The sequence below is a fragment of the Bacillus rossius genome, assembly GCF_032445375.1.
Source record: "Bacillus rossius redtenbacheri isolate Brsri chromosome 4 unlocalized genomic scaffold, Brsri_v3 Brsri_v3_scf4_2, whole genome shotgun sequence".
Classification (NCBI taxonomy): domain Eukaryota; kingdom Metazoa; phylum Arthropoda; class Insecta; order Phasmatodea; family Bacillidae; genus Bacillus; species Bacillus rossius.
The window spans coordinates 231,296-248,969 of NW_026962011.1; the positions used below are offsets into that span (position 1 = coordinate 231,296).

The 17,674-nt window shown below is 36.5% G+C and overlaps 1 protein-coding gene across 4 annotated transcripts in view; it reads right to left on the reverse strand.

Moving 5' to 3' along the window:
• LOC134541952 (protein hobbit) overlaps positions 1-17,674 on the reverse strand; it is a 440,842-nt gene that overhangs the window by 148,407 nt on the left and 274,761 nt on the right. For all 4 annotated transcript variants that reach the window (XM_063385710.1, XM_063385709.1, XM_063385711.1 and 1 more), the window contains one exon: positions 1,951-2,076. In XM_063385710.1, coding sequence (XP_063241780.1) covers positions 1,951-2,076 — 126 coding nt within the window. The remainder of the gene's footprint in view (positions 1-1,950; positions 2,077-17,674) is intronic.

Here is a 17,674-nt window from a genome sequence, read left to right on the forward strand (position 1 = left end):
CCAATACGCCATTATCATTATTCTTATAGAGGTGTAAAAGTAACGAAAAAAAAGCGTACCCGTATGTATTTGTTACTATAACAATTAGTACTCGTTACTATCGTATCGTTACGTTACTCGTTACTTCTGATACCGCATAACATGCTATGTTATGTTGCAGCAACGAATCGAGTCGTATTGTGTACGCAAACAGTATGACGTCACGTAAATAATAATAAATAGAATATAAACAATTAACAATATTTCATAATTAACAGTTTTTGTTAACCAAAAACAATTAAATCTCATTAGAGCGGCTTTTTTATATTATCTCTTTTAAGATAAGAACAAAAAAACGTGAAAATACGCGATAATAAAAAACAAAAACATAATAACATATTTCTAATTTGTAAACAATACTTTGTTACGTTGTTTCTGTTCCAATCTCAAACTTTTTCTACACACAATTCCTTTAATAAACAAACATCGTTCTTTGTAACGTAAATACATCGAATACGCGCGCGCATGCGTAAAACACGAAAAATGCGAGTAACGAGATGCAGCCGTGTGTAACGTTTCATTACTCGTTACTAGATGGCGCACCCGTTACTCAGTACCGAATACATACGGTTTGCTACAGCTCTATTATTCTCAGTAAGAGCTTTGTGCGCGGTGTTTAGTTTTTGGAATACGTTTTTTATAAGTGCTGCGCAGCTCAGCGAACAAAGAGAGCCAGCCGGCGGCATCGCCGCGCCGTAACAGCAGCTGACCGAGTACAATGACCTTTCTCCGCGTACGGCGCGCTATTGACGGTAAATTTCCATCAATTTGCGGCCATTTTTTATTTTTTACTGTGACGCAATGTGTATGTAGCTCGTATTTGTTATAAACGCTGCAGGTTGCAACTGTATTTTAATAAACTTTAACGTATTTCTTACACTTTTCATATTTTTAACATTTTTTTTTAAATTTAATGCCTCATCTTTCACGGTTTCTGAAAATCTGTATGTACGACCGAGGTGTACGTACGAACCGGGGGCCGTACGAGCGAGATCAAAAACGTTGAAGATGGAAAGTTGACGAAGTCTGAGATAGCATGGCAGCACAAGATATCAGCGTCGACCCTGTTTACGATATGGAAACGTAGGGACGCGATTATGAGTGCGGGGGTCATTGAAAATCGGTAAATCGGATTTAACGAAACATCGATTTAGAGTAAACATTTTCGGTAACCGTAGCACTTCGTTAAATCGGGGTTCTACTGTATGTGCATACATGCGCGAGAGACCACTCTTGATGATGTCATGTGCTTGAAAGCAGGTCTTTTGTCTAGAGGGTGTTGGTTCAGAGAGCAGCACATTCCTGAATTGCGGTAGGTAGAGGAGTGAGAAGGCATTGGGATGGGTCGATGGGTGAGAAGGTCGCACATTACTACATTGGTCTAGTCACAGGGGTAAGAAGAGATTACATTCATGCATTGAGCTGGGCAGAGAGGTGTGGGAGCACTAAGTCCCTGTTTTGGGCTAAAGGAGTGAGACGAGAAGGCATTACAGTCCTGCATTGGGCTGGGCAGATGTTTGCGAAGGCAGCACAGTCCTGCATTAAGCTGGACAGATGGGTGTGAAGGCAGAACAATAGAACATGCCTGCATTAAGCTGGACAGATGGGTGAGAAGGCAGCATATGCCCACATTATGTTGGACAGATGGGTAAGAAGTTAGCACATGCCCGCATTAAGCTGGGCTATGAGTGAGAAGACAGCAAATCCCTGCATTGGGCTGGGCAGATGGGTGAGAAGACTGCAAATCACTGCATTGGGCTGGGCAGATGGGTGAAAAGGCAGCAAATTCCTGCATTGAGCAGGGCAGATGGGTGCAAAGGCAGCCCATGCCTGCATTAAGCTGGACAGATGGGTGCGAAAACAGCACATGACCGCTATAAGCTGGGCAGATGGGTGAAAGGCAGCAAATACCTGCATGGCGCTTGGTGGAGGGGTGAGTGGTCCATCCACGGGCCTCCCTCTTGACTTCAGTGGTGTAGATGTGTTCTCACACCGGAAACTTTTCAGTGCCTCTGTTGAAAGGTTCTTCTTTAGTTGCTGTTAAAATAATATTACAACATAATAATCTTAATTTGGAAAATGCATTGTTTAACACTAAAAGTGTAAAAATTAGGTTAGTCCTCATTGTATCATACATGAGTAACATAACCCTAGTTTAATTTAAACCAGTATCTTGCCTGCCATTCTATATAAGCTTACAGCATTCATAATATTTTGAGATTTTATTTGTTTCTAACTTATCCTTTTGAAGATTACATAAGTTTGCTACTTTATTATGATAAAAAACTAAACAATAAGGATACTGAGTTTCACTGATATTAAAGCAAACCAGTTGTTCATAACAGACAGCCAATATAGAATTTTGAAAAACCAAGAAAAATGAACAGGAAATAAAATATTTAGCTCAAATAAAGTCGAAAATAAACCTTAATTACTATAATTATTATTGTTTAAATACTACACACTTCTAAAATACAAATATGACCACAAACCACAATATACAAATATGTACCATTTTTACAAATAATATAATATTGTCATTTGTCACTAAACATACTGTGTTGGAACCAGACTGGTTAATGTGAGGTGGCAGTCAGAGAGTGTTGGGGTCAGTCGGGGCTTAGTCCAGGCTGAAGTTCGCCATTGATCCATAAGTTGTTAATTGCTGAAGGGAGAGTTTCACCAGCAAATGCATTACTGATCATGTCTAAGAACCATTTTATTTTGTACAGTTGAGAATATTTCAATGTAGCGCAGACTGATTGATAATAATTATGGAATTATGTGTGTGTAGCCTCAAAAATGAATGATTATGCAAAAACATGTGCTGTGCGTGTGGATGCTGAAATTTTTCAAGTGAAAACTTCTATAGTAAGGTTTGGATTGGGAGTTTATTCATGTAAGTTGTCATTGACATGGTCACGTGACGTGAATATATGTGTATAACACACACACACACACACACTCAGTGGTGCGCGCGCAGCCAGTACGCGTCTTCAGTCCCTGTACATCAGTGCTGTGCATATGTGAATTGAAAGTGTGTATACAGTTTTCAAATTGTATTTTTGTTCAATTTTTATTTTAAATCTTAAGTATACAATTACTGTGCAGTAAAAAAGTGAGTATAAAATATAATAATATTCTCATATAGATATATAGTTTGAATAACAAATAAAACATTTGAATAACAAAGAAACCTAAAAATGAAGAACATCATTATTTATTTTTATAATACCTACAATTACTATGCAATGCAAATTTTATAGAAATTTAGGAGTTATTTTACTAACGTGATAAAACAAATTTGTTGTGATAATATTTTTTTGTAAAAATTGCGAAAAAGTTTTCAATTCTGTTGGAAGTTCTCATGACTGCATAGAAATTTTTTTAAATTATATTAATAAATTCAGGTTTTCCAAAACCTTTGACATTAAGCATCTTTGCCATCACCTGCGGTTTCTGGTTCTAAACTCACGGTGGGCTTAGAATATTTTTCCTGGTGGTGCCCAGCAAGCTCTCTATGCCTAACCAATAGTTTAATGTCTGGGTCGTTGACCTCAAAGTTTTCCAATAGATCCATTGTTCAAAATCTATGTATCAAGAATTACCTAGTACACTATTGCACTTCCCTACACTATATAGTACATTGATCTCTATGGGTTTGTGATTTAGGATGTTGCAAATAAAATTGTAAAAGTTGCAAGACACATTGATGTTAATTCGACACTGCACTCGTGCATTGGAAACCTATGCAATAGGCGCAAAGTGAGTAATGGATTAATATAACACAGTCCTGAATTCTGACATCATATTGACAATCTTAATGACGAACAGTGACTGGAGTTGGCCAGTACAGAAAGTTTGTAAATGTAACGACTAGCCCAGGCTCAGTCATCCCAAGGCATGACTCTACATTAAAGGAATATGAAGTTGCATTAGCTGATCCTGACAAATGTATGCACTGTTTATTAAATTGAAACTTCACTGTCCTGGAGGCGGAAAATACCATAAGTTTACAGTGTTGTTAAACAAATTTTGTTATTTTATTGTACAAAAATTACTATCCAGCTCTTGTTTATTTCACCAGTGAAGAAATCGCACACCTAAAACAAGACTGCCACTTTTCAAAAAATACAGTTTTGAGATTATCACATTTGAAAATTTTAATTTGCTCTATTAGGTACATTTTTGTATGTAATTGCTCAATATTTTCGCCAGTTATATAATATTGCAATGGCTATAAGTACAATAATAATGGTTTGTGGTGCATTATTGAGAGGATTTATTTTATTATTGTGGCAGTGAAAGGTATCACAATGCAAGTGCTAAACTACCACATTTGTGGTTATGGCACTTATTACATTAACATTTTCAAAGTAAGTGTGCCACAATTATAAATATGGCTTTTTTGCATTAACACTACATGTCAAGTTTTAATGAAAAGGCGCCACAATTCAAAATATGGCTGTATTGTTTTGGCACTATTGAGGGCGGAGAAGTGCCACAATTTAAAAAAAGACCATACGGCCATACTGCTGTAGTGTAATATTAAATTAAGTTCTAACTTCTAAACAATTAAAAATATTGATGTATTGTCTTTGTATTTTTCAAGATTGAAAAAGCAATGTCCAATCAACATAATGGAAGTATTACAGGAACAATAAAACTATTTATTGGAATCAGCAACAAATCAAATGAACGAGACAAAAAACATTAACACCAGACAAATTAAAACTACATCATGAATTATGGAAACAAATTAAAAATATTAATGCATATCAAATTTTTTGAAGTATGGAACTTTCACTGGTACACAACCATATTAATCAGTTTATGATATTAAAGTAAAATAAAAGTCCAAAATAACATTTGAAGAACAAGTATAAAAAAAATTAGAAAACTCATCAGTAAAAATTTACTGACATCACAAAGCATATTATAGTCACATGCAAATACATAAAAAATTCTCATATTGTATAATAGTTCAGAGTTTAACAAGATACAATAATAAATTACTCAGAATCATAAGGCACAGTAGCATTCTTCCTGGTTTTCAGATGTTGGTAAAACATGTGATAACTCTTTGGAATGAGGTTTGATTTGCACAGTTGCACCAGGTCCTTTTTTTTAGCTTCCAGTATACCAGGACTTTCTGAGAAAACTTTTTCCAATGTGAGTGTTGATTATTGCTTGTTCTTGCTCCTTGTTTTTGATGACAGGTTTATTTCCAAGAAATTCTTTTGTTCATAGGAAGTTTTGTACTGTACTTTAATTGTTTTAATGTCATGCCACAAAACTTTTCAGCCATCAGTGTTTACTGTGAAGTTGTCTCTCATATTTTTTGCAAGCTTCTTTACATCTATGAAATCCTCTGATACAAGCTCATTAACCACAAAAGATTTTCCATTCTTTTTGGTATTCAGAATTACTGTAACCCATTGTTGCGGACAGTAAATAGAACAACCCTTCAAAATTCCTTTTTTGTGTTTTTCTATTAGAGAATGCATGGCATCGCCTTCATTCTGTGTATGGCCTACAATTAAGAATTTATGTGTAATAGAAGGAATATCTAGGTTAGAAACTGCATAAAGATACAGGCAAGCCATGTACTTATTCTTCTGTTGTCCACTACAATTATTACTGTAGAAAATGGTTTATTTTCTAATGCAATTGGATTTTAAAAACAAGTAAACACACGTACCAATTTCGTTAGGTCCTCTGTAGGCTTGATCTTCATTCCACAAACAGAAATGTCCTTCAGAAGTACCCATATTATAAATTGTTAAATTGTATGTCGCAAATTTGCTACTGTAGTAAAAGTTATAAACCTGTGCTGAAAGTGAAGTCAAGACAGCCTGTAGGTCATATGTGGCAACACATGTTGAATCTTTGTTATTAATAGCAATGTCTTTATCATGCTGCTTTTCTTTCCTGGAAAGTTCAGTTTCACGTTTATGAGAATTAAACTCATTTTGCATTGCCAATTTCTCGTCCTCATTGCAGTTTTTATATTTTTCGCACAATGTGCATTGGTCCTTCTTCGGAACAAAGAAGCCAATATTAAACTTTTCATTAAAAATGTTTGTGTATGAGCTTAGTTTGCATGGCTTGGTATTGTGGTCTGAACAAGCTTTCAGAAATATTCTGTACATTTTGTAACATTGCAAGACTATGCCCTCCTAAATAAATAATTTTCTTTTAAACTTCTTTTTTGTATATGTAAGCAGTAATAAGTCAATGTTTTTAGAGTATTATATAAGTTATGAAACAGTATAATCAGAAGTTATGGATACTAATATATGTTATTTTCACTTGCTACGTTTTTAAGAAGGTATTTATTGTTTTTATTAGACATTTTCAATCATTACTATTTTTTATGTATTTATTCACAAATGAGCCGCTGTACTAGATTTTTGCCTGTTTAGGCCTACTTTTTCAGGTTATTTCTAAATGATTTTAATTTTGTAAAGTAATTTGTATTATAATTGCTGTTTATAATGTTCATTAACGTGTGGAATGATTCAAGAACACGGGACTGTATCTGGTGTGATGGATAGAAAGAGAGGCATGAGAGGCCTGTAAGTGTAAGTGAGAAAGAAACAGTGTTTCCCCACCAACCGAGATAAAGACGGTAATTTCCCCCCTGCGTGGGAACTGAGTGATAACTGCTGTCTCATGGTGTGGGGGAGAGAACGAGAATGGGAGTCCCCGATTTCGAGGTGAAATTGAAAAGAGACAGATCAGGGGAAGCCCAGAGTTCTGTGTGAACAAGGTTTTTCTATGTATTGTAACTTGTTCTGTGATTGGCTTGTATCTGTAAGCGTGAATGAAGCGTGCGTGTGATTGGTCGGTGAGGTCATGTGACGTCTACTCCCTGCGTGGAGGAGACGGTGGCAGGATTTCACCAGTCGTCCGTCGAACGCTGCACAAGTAGGTCGCGTTCGGTGGCTTCTCGCCAAATTATGAAGTAATTTGCTAATAGATAATTTAACGTTGGTGGTCAGAGCCAGGCCGAGTATTAAGTCAACCTAATTTGTTTTATTTTCTTTCGAACAGTACTAAATTAGAAATTGCGGCCACCTTCGTCGGCGTTCGGTTCGTAGCGAAATTCGTTTTCGCTGGGTGCGGCCCTGTTCGAGGTCGCACCATCTTCGTGTACTTGCAGTGAAAGATTACTGAAGGACGTTATTTTTCGTTAATTCACATCGCGCAAACTGTGAGCATTTTTCGACGGGCAGATGTACGTGTTGAATGAGTGAGCAACCTCTTTTTGAAGTGTTTGGATTCGTCTGTGCATTCTATTGTGAAAAAAATAAAACAAAAACTAAAATTGGCGCAACATCTGTTTATTTTGTATATAACGAACCGTTATATTTGGCGCCCGGCCGCGCGGCTTGAATTTGGACACGACCCTGAGATTAAGACGGACATTTTGGCAGCAGAGAAGAAAATATAAACATTCTTAAAACAGTTCGTGATTACGATAACCTGCAATAACAAAAATCTACGACTAATATTGAACAGTTTAGAAGAAAACGGTGAAGTATATCCAGAATTGTCGGCGCAGCTGAGCGGCGAATGCGGCAAGAGACGACGGGCTGCTTCAGCAAGTGAAGTGTTCCAGAGAAACGGCAAAAAGCGGGACATCGCGGGACAGAGCGACCCAAGGCACCGTGGAACTTCAGGCCTGTCTCATCGCGGGATTGCAGAACCAAGCTTCGCGGGACATCGCGGGATGAATCGCCGGAAACAGCAAGTGAAAGGAGCAATATAATGTAAAGAATTGTGTAATTAGTGTTTCAGTATTGTAGTGTTTTGTATGTGTGTTAGGTTTGATATCCAGAATTGTTGGTTATTGGTAGAAATATGAGTACCAGTAGCAGTGAAACTACAGACTTCATAGGATTTTTAGAAAATCCTGAAAATTCAAATCATTCAGATCCGAACCTTGATATTGAACTAATAGAGCAAGATTTTTCATGTCAACAGGAAAAACTTTTAAACATGGAACATCCTGCCGAACTAGGTCAGGATATGGAATCCCGCACAATTAGCAGCCCAGTTGAGGTTATGGGGGGGTCTGATATGTTACAGAAATTAATGGAAATGATGCAAGGAATGAACCAGAAAATGGAACAGGGACAACAGGAATTAAAACAGGAAATAAGACAGGGACAACAGGAGTTAAAACAGGAATTAAAACAGGAAATGAAACAGGGACAGAATGAACTTTCTCAGGGACAGAATGAACTTGCTCAGGGACAGAAAGAAACCAACAACAAAATAGATCAGGCAACTCACAAAATTGAGGTAAATTCACAAGAGATTGCAAAGGTTAGGAGCGAAACAGCTTCACAGTTGCGACAGGAAATTGATAGGGTTGAATACCAAATGAATGACTTTAAAATTGAAATTAATGAGCAGGTCACCACATGTACAAACAAAGTAGATGAGTGTGCAAATAATATTGCAGAAATGCAAGCCGGTATAGGAACATGTGTTGAAGAAATGAGCATAATGAAGGTAAATATTTCAATTCAGGGAACCGAGATTCAGGAAAATAGGGGAAAAATATCAATGGTACAGGATAATCTAAATCAGATTCAAAACAGTTTGGGTAAAGATCATAATGAACTCATTGAGGTACATGTCAAGGTTAATGAGAATGCAAGAAGTATTTTATTAAATGAAAGGAAGATAGAGGAAGTGGAAAGCAATTTTGAGGTTAACGTTGAAAAGGTTTTGATGGAAAATAGGAGGATTGGTAACCAATTTGAAAAGTTTCGGGACGAGGTTGGGCAGGAGTGTTTGAAAAAAGTAGAAGAAAAATTGGGAAAAATACGGGGAGATTCTAGTGGAGGGATTAGGAGTACAGTGCTTACTGTTGACGAAGTTAACATTTTTGAGAAAAGCGTACCAAAATTCTATGGGGATGACAGAGGGGCAACCCCAATACAGTTCATCACAAAGTGTGAAAATTTTTTTGGATATTTAAAGGGTCCAGATGAACAGGAAGTAGAATTGTTTGTATCAAAATTGGATGGGGCAGCATTGCAATGGGCAATGCATAAAGAGAGTGAGTGGAAAACTTTTGAAGAAGTTAAAACAGCCTTTTTAGACAAGTATTGGGGAATTTATGTCCAGGATGACTTCTTGCAGTACTTGTTTACAGGGAAATACCGGCATAGGGATGGTCACATGGCACCATATGTACGAAGGTTGTATTTACAATCAAAATTTTTGAACAACCCTATAACTGATAAACGTTTTATCTCGCATATTGTTCACCATTTTTACCAGCAAGTGCAAAACTGCATTCTAGGGGCCAGGGCAAGAACTGTGGATGAGGTCATTGATTTGCTGGAAACGTTGGACAGGAGAAATGAAAGGGAGGAAGGACTGAGGGGCAGAGATCCAGACAATCGGGACCAGCGAGGACCACCCAGAAATAGAGGTCACCATCCTGAGGGTCAACAGCAGGAGGTAAGACCACTGCAAGTACAGGAATGACGGGGGAACCATCAGCTGCCCAGGTGGAGACCAGAGCCACATCAGCAAGGGCCAAGGCAAGGTGAGGACAGGCAAGGGAATGGACTGAGAAGGTAAGAAAACAGTAATTTAAACAGGTAAGCGGGAAGGATCGAGCCCCAAATCCCTCCCAGGAGCGTGACTTAGGGGTCAAATCAAAATGTCACACAATACAGGTAAATGAACCTAGCATAACACATGAATTGGAAGAGCTATTAAACGAAACAGAGGGACCTACAAACATTGTTCAAGGTAAAATAGGTATATGCCCATACATTAAAGGTAAAATTGTCTGTGCAAGGAAGGAAGCAAATATGTTAGTTGATTCAGGTAGCGAGGTGACTGCCATGTCAGAAGAATATTTTATGTCTCTAGGTAATGAAATTTCAAAATCTGCAGCAGTATTTTCAGTTTAAAATGTAACCATAATTGGAGCCACAGGGATTAGGAATAAAAATGTCAAAAAACAGGTACTATTAGAGATAAAATTTGGAGAGGTAGCAATGTGGGTAGTGTTCCTAATTGTTAAAGGGCTCAGTATTGATATTGTTTTGGGGGCAAACTGGCTGCAGCGAAATAATGTTATAATAGACTACTCCATGCAGTGGATACATGTGGCAGGAACCCTAATTGATTTTGGAACAGAAATAAAGGTAAAATCATTTAGTTTAAGGATAATACGAGGGGAAAATTCAAAAGAAACAGAGCTGAAGTGTAATTTGTTGGAAAAACAATACATTACAAAAAATGATGTAGATCAGATAACCTTGCATAGTGGTACTGTAGAGCAACAGGAAAAATTAAGGGGAATTTTACATTTAGAAAACAAAGCTTTTGCAAATTTTCCAGGACTAAATAATAAGTATGAATGTAAGTTAAATTTAAGAGAGCACCAACCGTTCGTTCAAAAACCATATCCAGTAGCGTATCAGTTGAGACCAGCTGTGGAGCAAGAAATTCAGAATATGATAGATACAGACATTATCGAGAGACGCAGTTCCGAACACTTGAATCCTATGGTAGTGGTCAAAAAGAAAAATGGGGGGGTGAGATTATGTTTGGATGCTAGAAAAGTTAATCAAATTATAATACCAGACAGAGAAGCACCAGAACCAATGGACGAGTTGTTACAAAAATTTGAGGGTTGTGCGTATTTTTCGAAAATCAATTTGGTTGCATCCTATTGGCAAATTCCTTTAACACTTGAATCTAGGCTTTGTACTGCATTTCCCTATCAAGGAAAAACCTATTGTTTTAAAAGGCTACCTTTTGGATTAAATGTTTCAGTCAGTCATTTCATTCGGGGGCTCGAGGCAGTTTTAGGACCAGAAATTCTGAATATGGTAACGATTTATGTAGATGACATCATGATTGCCACCGCTACATTTGAAGAACACTGTGAGATTATTGAAAGGGTTTTGAGAAAACTGAAGGACGAGATAACGTTTCTCGGTAATGTAGTTAATGCAGAGGGCATCCATATTGACCCTAAAAACCGTAAACAGTTAGAACGTTTCATTGGCTTTTTCAATTTCTTTAGGAAATATATACAAAATTTCAGTGGAATCTGTGGGCCGTTGAGAAAGCTTATGCAGAAGGGGCAGAGTTGGGAGTGGGGACCTGAACAAGAGGAAGCTGTAGAAAGACTCAAACAGGAGTTAGAGAAGGAAGTGTTGTTGCACCATCCAAAGTTAGATGAGAAGTTCTACATTGCTTGCGATGCATCAAATGAGGCTATAGGGGCCATGTTGTTCCAAGTGAATGAGGAGGGGGAGCAGGTACCCATCAGTTTTGCAAGCAGGGCACTCAACACCGCAGAAATAAACTACACCACCACAGAAAAAGAATTGCTGAGTATTGTGTTTTCATGTTCTAAATTTCGCACTTACATTTATGGCAGGGAAACGGTAGTTTTCACAGATCACAAGGCTTTGTGCCATATAAATTCATGTAAATTGTTACACGGTAGAATCACCAGGTGGATTTTGGCATTACAGGAGTACTCTTTAGACATACAACATGTTCCAGGGAAAACGCAGGTAGTAGCTGATGCACTTTCAAGGGGAATTGCAGACGTGGAGGCCACTCAGGCACAGGAGTTTCAGATTCGGAAAATTTGTAAACAAATGCAGGAAGTTAATGAAGGACTGAAGGAATTTTCAGGGCAACTTAAGGATGAAGTTAGTGAAGACCCTCGATTACCAATTGTAATTAAAGAATTGGAATCTACTCATTGTAGAGATATTATCAAGGAAAAATTTGTGGTTAAGGAGGGCTACTTGTTTCAGAATGTAAACAATGAATTGTCACAATGGGTTTTATGTATACCAAATAATTTAAGTACTGAAATTTGTAAACTTATGCATGCAGAGTGTGGGCATTGTGGTGTAAAAAAAACTGTACAGTATGTAAAAGGATTTTGTATATTTAGAGACATTTACCGAACTGTGGCTAAGGTAGTCAGGCAGTGTTTACCATGTGCACAGACAAAAGTAATGAACAGTAAGTGCAAAGGATTCATGCAACATGTGTTGGCAACTAAGCCCTTAGAGGTAGTATGTGTCGATTTGTTTGGTCCGCTACCACAGGGAAGGAGTGGAGTAAAATACATTTTTGTTGTTCTTGATGTATTCATAAAATATGTTAAATTGTACCCGATCAAACGAGCAACAGCTCGAGTGGTAACAGAGAAAATTTTGGATGTGTATGTAAAGGAAATAGGGGTACCACAAAAGATTATTTCAGATAATGGGCCTCAGTTTCGGGGAGAGGTATGGAAAACATTAACTGGTATCCTTGGTATTGAACTAGGCCATACAGCAGTGTACCATCCAGCTGCTAATCCAGTGGAGAGAGTGATGAGGGAACTAGGTAGGTTATTTCGATTGTATTGTAGTGAAAACCATAGCCAATGGGCTAATATTGTGAGTGAAGTGGAAGCTATTATAAAAAATGTTTGGCATGAAAGCACAGGTTTTTCACCAGTAGAGTTAATGCAACAAATGTTACCTACTTCAAAACTGCAAGAACTAATAGATTATCCAGACAGTGATACTGCAAGGTTAAAGGACAAATTGGAAAAGGCAGGGAAAAGACTGTTGTCTAAGGCAGAAGAAAGGAAAAGTAGATTTGACAAAGGAGTTAAACCTTGTGTTTTTAAAGTAGGGGACAAAGTACTTATAGCGTCCCATAAATTGTCTTCACTGTATGAACAAAAAATTGATAAATTTTTTCACTTGTACGATGGACCTTTTGCAATAGAATCTATTGTAGGCCATAATGTTTATAAGGTTAATGGTGTAAATTGGCATGTATCACTACTTAAACCTTGGAAAATCCAGTGAAATGTTAAGGACAGAATATGTAAATTAATGTAGATAAGTGATAAGTATAAACAATTACATGTTTTTTGATGTGTAGTCTTACGCAGTATGGAAATTCTTGTTGTAACAAGCTTAACAGATGTTTATGTTTTGTGTAAATTTTGGTATAACTTTGTATAATTTTTTGGGTAATATGTGTAAAAGGTTAGATGAGCTGACTAGCAGCTAAAAGGATTGTAATTGAGCGCCCCTTACCTTTCGGCTAGCTCGGGAGTTAGGAAGGAAGGAGAAGGAAGTTGGAGGAAAAGGAACTGTGTGTATTTTTTTTATGTATGATGATGTTTTTGTGTATTTTTTATATTATAGTTAATGATACTAAAAAATGTAAGTGAATAATGTCAACAAAAGGAAATGCAGTGTTGATAACAGAATTAGGATTGGGTGTATTTTGGTGTAAATATCATAAGTTTGTGTAACATTTTAATAAGAAAGTTTAATTATGATTAGTGATACTATAGTGTATTATAAAAAAGTTTGGAAGTTTCTCATACCTAAGTGAATGTTTTTTAGAGTTGTATTTGTTGACACACTATGGAAAGTTTACTATGTTAGTTTCTGAGTCTTAGAGATTGATGCATCTGTTTAGAAATTATAGTTCATGGGTTATCAATGTTGAGCAGACTAGTTCTAATTTTGAAATAAGTGTTGTCCAGTGTTTGAAGTTATGATCAATGTATTGTGAAGATACTTAAAATTTTAGAAGTTGTTTTTTGAAGGAATTAAGGAAAATTTGGTGTCAGCAGTTTTGAAGTGATAGTGTTGTCAAGGTTTTGTTAGTGCAGATATGAGGAGTGGAGATATTGGTGTATTTGTGGGTTAAAGTGGTTGTTCCAGGGGATTTGAGGAGTTTATCATGAGCAGCAGAGAATTATGGTAACAATGGTTTTTAAAGGGTTTTAAAGGAGATAATTTGTTTTGAGGTTATTTGTTGTTGTCGTCGAGGTTTCTGCCGAGGTGTAAGTTTTTGAAGAAGTTGAAGTTTTTGTGTTTATCGTCGTTGTTAAGGTGGTCATGGAGACGTAATTCCTGAGGTTTTTATATTTGTCGTCGTTGAGGTAGTTATGGAGTTTATTGCAGCTGGTGTTGAGGTTTTCACGGCTGTGAAAGTAAGTTGTTCAGAGTTTTTTGTTGTTTAAGATTCTTCGTTGACCAAGGGGTGTCTGCTTGAAGATTGTAGAGAAATCAGTTTTAAAGCAACTTGTATTATGTGCTAATGAGAGGGAGATGACCATTTGTTAAGAATTGTTGACACTTTGTAGAAAGAGATATGTTTTCAAATTTTTGGCTTTTTAACAAAGGAATTGATGTTATTGCAATTTTTAAGTAACAACATTTTGTAATTTCTATATAAACAAGGGTTTTAATTACTGAAAGCATTTATTTCTCAGGATGTTTTTGTATATATTTGTACAGGATAGTTTTTCACTTTTGCAACTTTTCAATTAAATATAGTGTTAATTTAATTGAAAAGTTGGGGGGTTATGTAACATTGCAAGACCCTGCCCTCCTAAATAAATAATTTTCTTTTAAACTTCTTTTTTGTATATGAAAGCAGTAATAAGTCAATGTTTTTAGAGTGATATATAAGTTATGAAACAGTATAATCAGAAGTTATGGATACTAATATATGTTATTTTCACTTGCTACGTTTTTAAGAAGGTATTTATTGTTTTTATTAGACATTTTCAATCATTACTATTTTTTATGTATTTATTCACAAATGAGCCGCTGTACTAGATTTTTGCCTGTTTAGGCCTACTTTTTCAGGTTATTTCTAAATGATTTTAATTTTGTAAAGTAATTTGTATTATAATTGCTGTTTATAATGTTCATTAACGTGTGGAATGATTCAAGAACACGGGACTGTATCTGGTGTGATGGATAGAAAGAGAGGCATGAGAGGCCTGTAAGTGTAAGTGAGAAAGAAACAGTGTTTCCCTGCCAACCGAGATAAAGACGCTAATTTCCCCCCTGCGTGGGAACTGAGTGATAACTGCTGTCTCACGGTGTGGGGGAGAGAACGAGAATGGGAGTCCCCGATTTCGAGGTGAAATTGAAAAGAGACAGATCAGGGGAAGCCCAGAGTTCTGTGTGTACAAGGTTTTTCTATGTATTGTAACTTGTTCTGTGATTGGCTTGTATCTGTAAGCGTGAATGAAGCGTGCATGTGATTAGTCGGTGAGGTCATGTGACGTCTACTCCCTGCGTGGAGGAGACGGTGGCAGGATTTCACCAGTCGTCCGTCGAACGCTGCACAAGTAGGTCGCGTTCGGTGGCTTCTCGCCAAATTATGAAGTAATTTGCTAATAGATAATTTAACGTTGGTGGTCAGAGCCAGCCCGAGTATTAAGTCAACCTAATTTGTTTTATTTTCTTTTGAACAGTACTAAATTAGAAATTGCGGCCACCTTCGTCTGCGTTCGGCTTGTAGTGAAATTCGTTTTCGCTGGGTGCGGCCCTGTTCGAGGTCGCACCATCTTCGTGTATTTGCAGTGAAAGATTACTGAAGGACGTTATTTTTCGTTAATTCACATCGCGCAAACCGTGAGCATTTTTCGACGGGCAGATGTACGTGTTGAATGAGTGAGCAACCTCTTTTTGAAGTGTTTGGATTCGTCTGTGCATTCTATTGTGAAAAAAATAAAACATTAACTAAAATTGGCACAACATCTGTTTATTTTGTATATAACGAACCGTTATAATTTCTGCAATGGTGAGTTCTCCAGATAAGAATTCCCTTTGGGTATTCTTTCTCAAGTAGTGGGACTCTACCGTTGGGAATGAGTTAATATTATCGCACACTCGTTGAACTAAATCTGGATACAAACATTTATGTTTTCCATGCTTTCCCCTTAGATCTCCCTCAACAGACGGAAGATCTCTTGTTTACTTTTAACAAAGCAGTTCTGATGGTCCGGTCACCAATTTTTAATGTTGCCATGAAGAATTTTTACATATTCTCTTCCTAGCCCCACGAATAATGAGGTAATAGGCATTATTGTCTTTTCGAGATGAACCTTACTGAACATATTTATACCTGGGTGTGATAGCAGTAGTGCAATTTACTATGAAAGCATGCTATAGAGCAATGTCACCCATATTCCAGTAACTATGAAGTGCTTCTTTGCGTTCTTCTTCGGATATATCTGAAGAGCAATGTTGCTTACATTTGGGACCACATGCTGGCTGTAATTTCTTCTCTTGGACTTAATTTCCTTTAGGAGTGATGTATGATTCTCCAGTATTATGTTTTCTTTTTAGTATGTTTCTCTTCCAGGAATCCTAACATATTTTCCTTTTTCTAGACATTCGTTTGACTTCTCTCTCGTGTGTGCCAGCCTCTGTATTTAGTGTTTCTTCTGAATGTTCCTTAGTTGTATGTGCCTTTGCTTTCAAGACAGTATGTCATTTTTTTTCTAGAACTGTGTTCTCTTCGCTGTCACAGTCATCGGGTTCTAGGATCCAGTCCTTGTCTGCATCCGAATCATCAAAATCACTTTCACAGAAATTAATTACTTTCTTGAAAACATTTATTCCAGCTACTGAAGTGCTTGGCCCATCATCTAAAACTCCAGAGTGTATGTTGAGAGTTGTCACCATGTTGTCTTCTTTCACTGCGTCCGTGTTCTGGATATGATCTTGCTGTACTACATTGGCATTGTCAGTCTGAATCAGCCCCTGTTCTTTTCTAACATTACAGTTCTTCTTAGGTGTGCGAGACTCAAAATTTGCTTCTGGATGTGTATCTGACAATCCATGTACTACATTTGTACCTAAAACCAAAAGGGAAGGATGGCAATTAATTAAGTAAGATAGGTGAACAAAATATAGTGTGCACAATTGAACCAGACAGAGAGTACAACCATGATAAAACCAAGAAATAGTTAGTGGAAATAGTAAAAGTAATGAGGTAACATTTTGACAAATGCTCTAACTAAAAAATTAATTTGGATTTAAAAACAACATAAAAACATTAAACAAAGATAATGTTATCATATACTTCATTTACTGTATATTTCAAAGTGAAGGTAAAACAATTTTTTATGACTTTTTCTTTACCATTGTGTTGAAGTATTGTGGGAAATGTCCTATCTATAATTATTTTTCCTTTTAAAATTAGTATTTAAATGTGGACTTTTTTATTTACTTTCTAAATGGATGTAACCACAAAAAACCAATTTATTTTGCATATTACATTCATTAGGTACCACACTTGTTTATTTGTGGACACAAAGAGTTTGATCTTTAAATGTATGTTGCAATGGGTTTGATTGATTAATATAAAAATAATTTTGGATTTTCGCCATTGCTTGGAACAACTTGTCTTTGATTTTCTTGTGTATGTGTTCTTTAAAGCAATGGCGAGTCCAAAATTATTTTTTTTTATTAATTAAACAAGACATGATATTTGATGTTCATGCTTTTCACACTTTTTGTCATGAGCCAAGCTTTACAAAAAGCAAAATACAAAATTAAATTGATACAGGCAGTGTCAGAAACTGCAGAATTTGTTGAAAAAATTGCCTAGTGACATAATTTTGTCTACAAAAAATAACTACGGTCTTAAGGATTCATAATTTTTGTAGGTACCTAACGTAACTTGTGAAATATAATTAAATTACCAAATTACGAAACACTGTACTGTTATAACCATCAAAGAAGAATGAATGGACGATAAATTATACATAAGACACAAATTAATAAGTTCATAAGGAGCCGGGGAA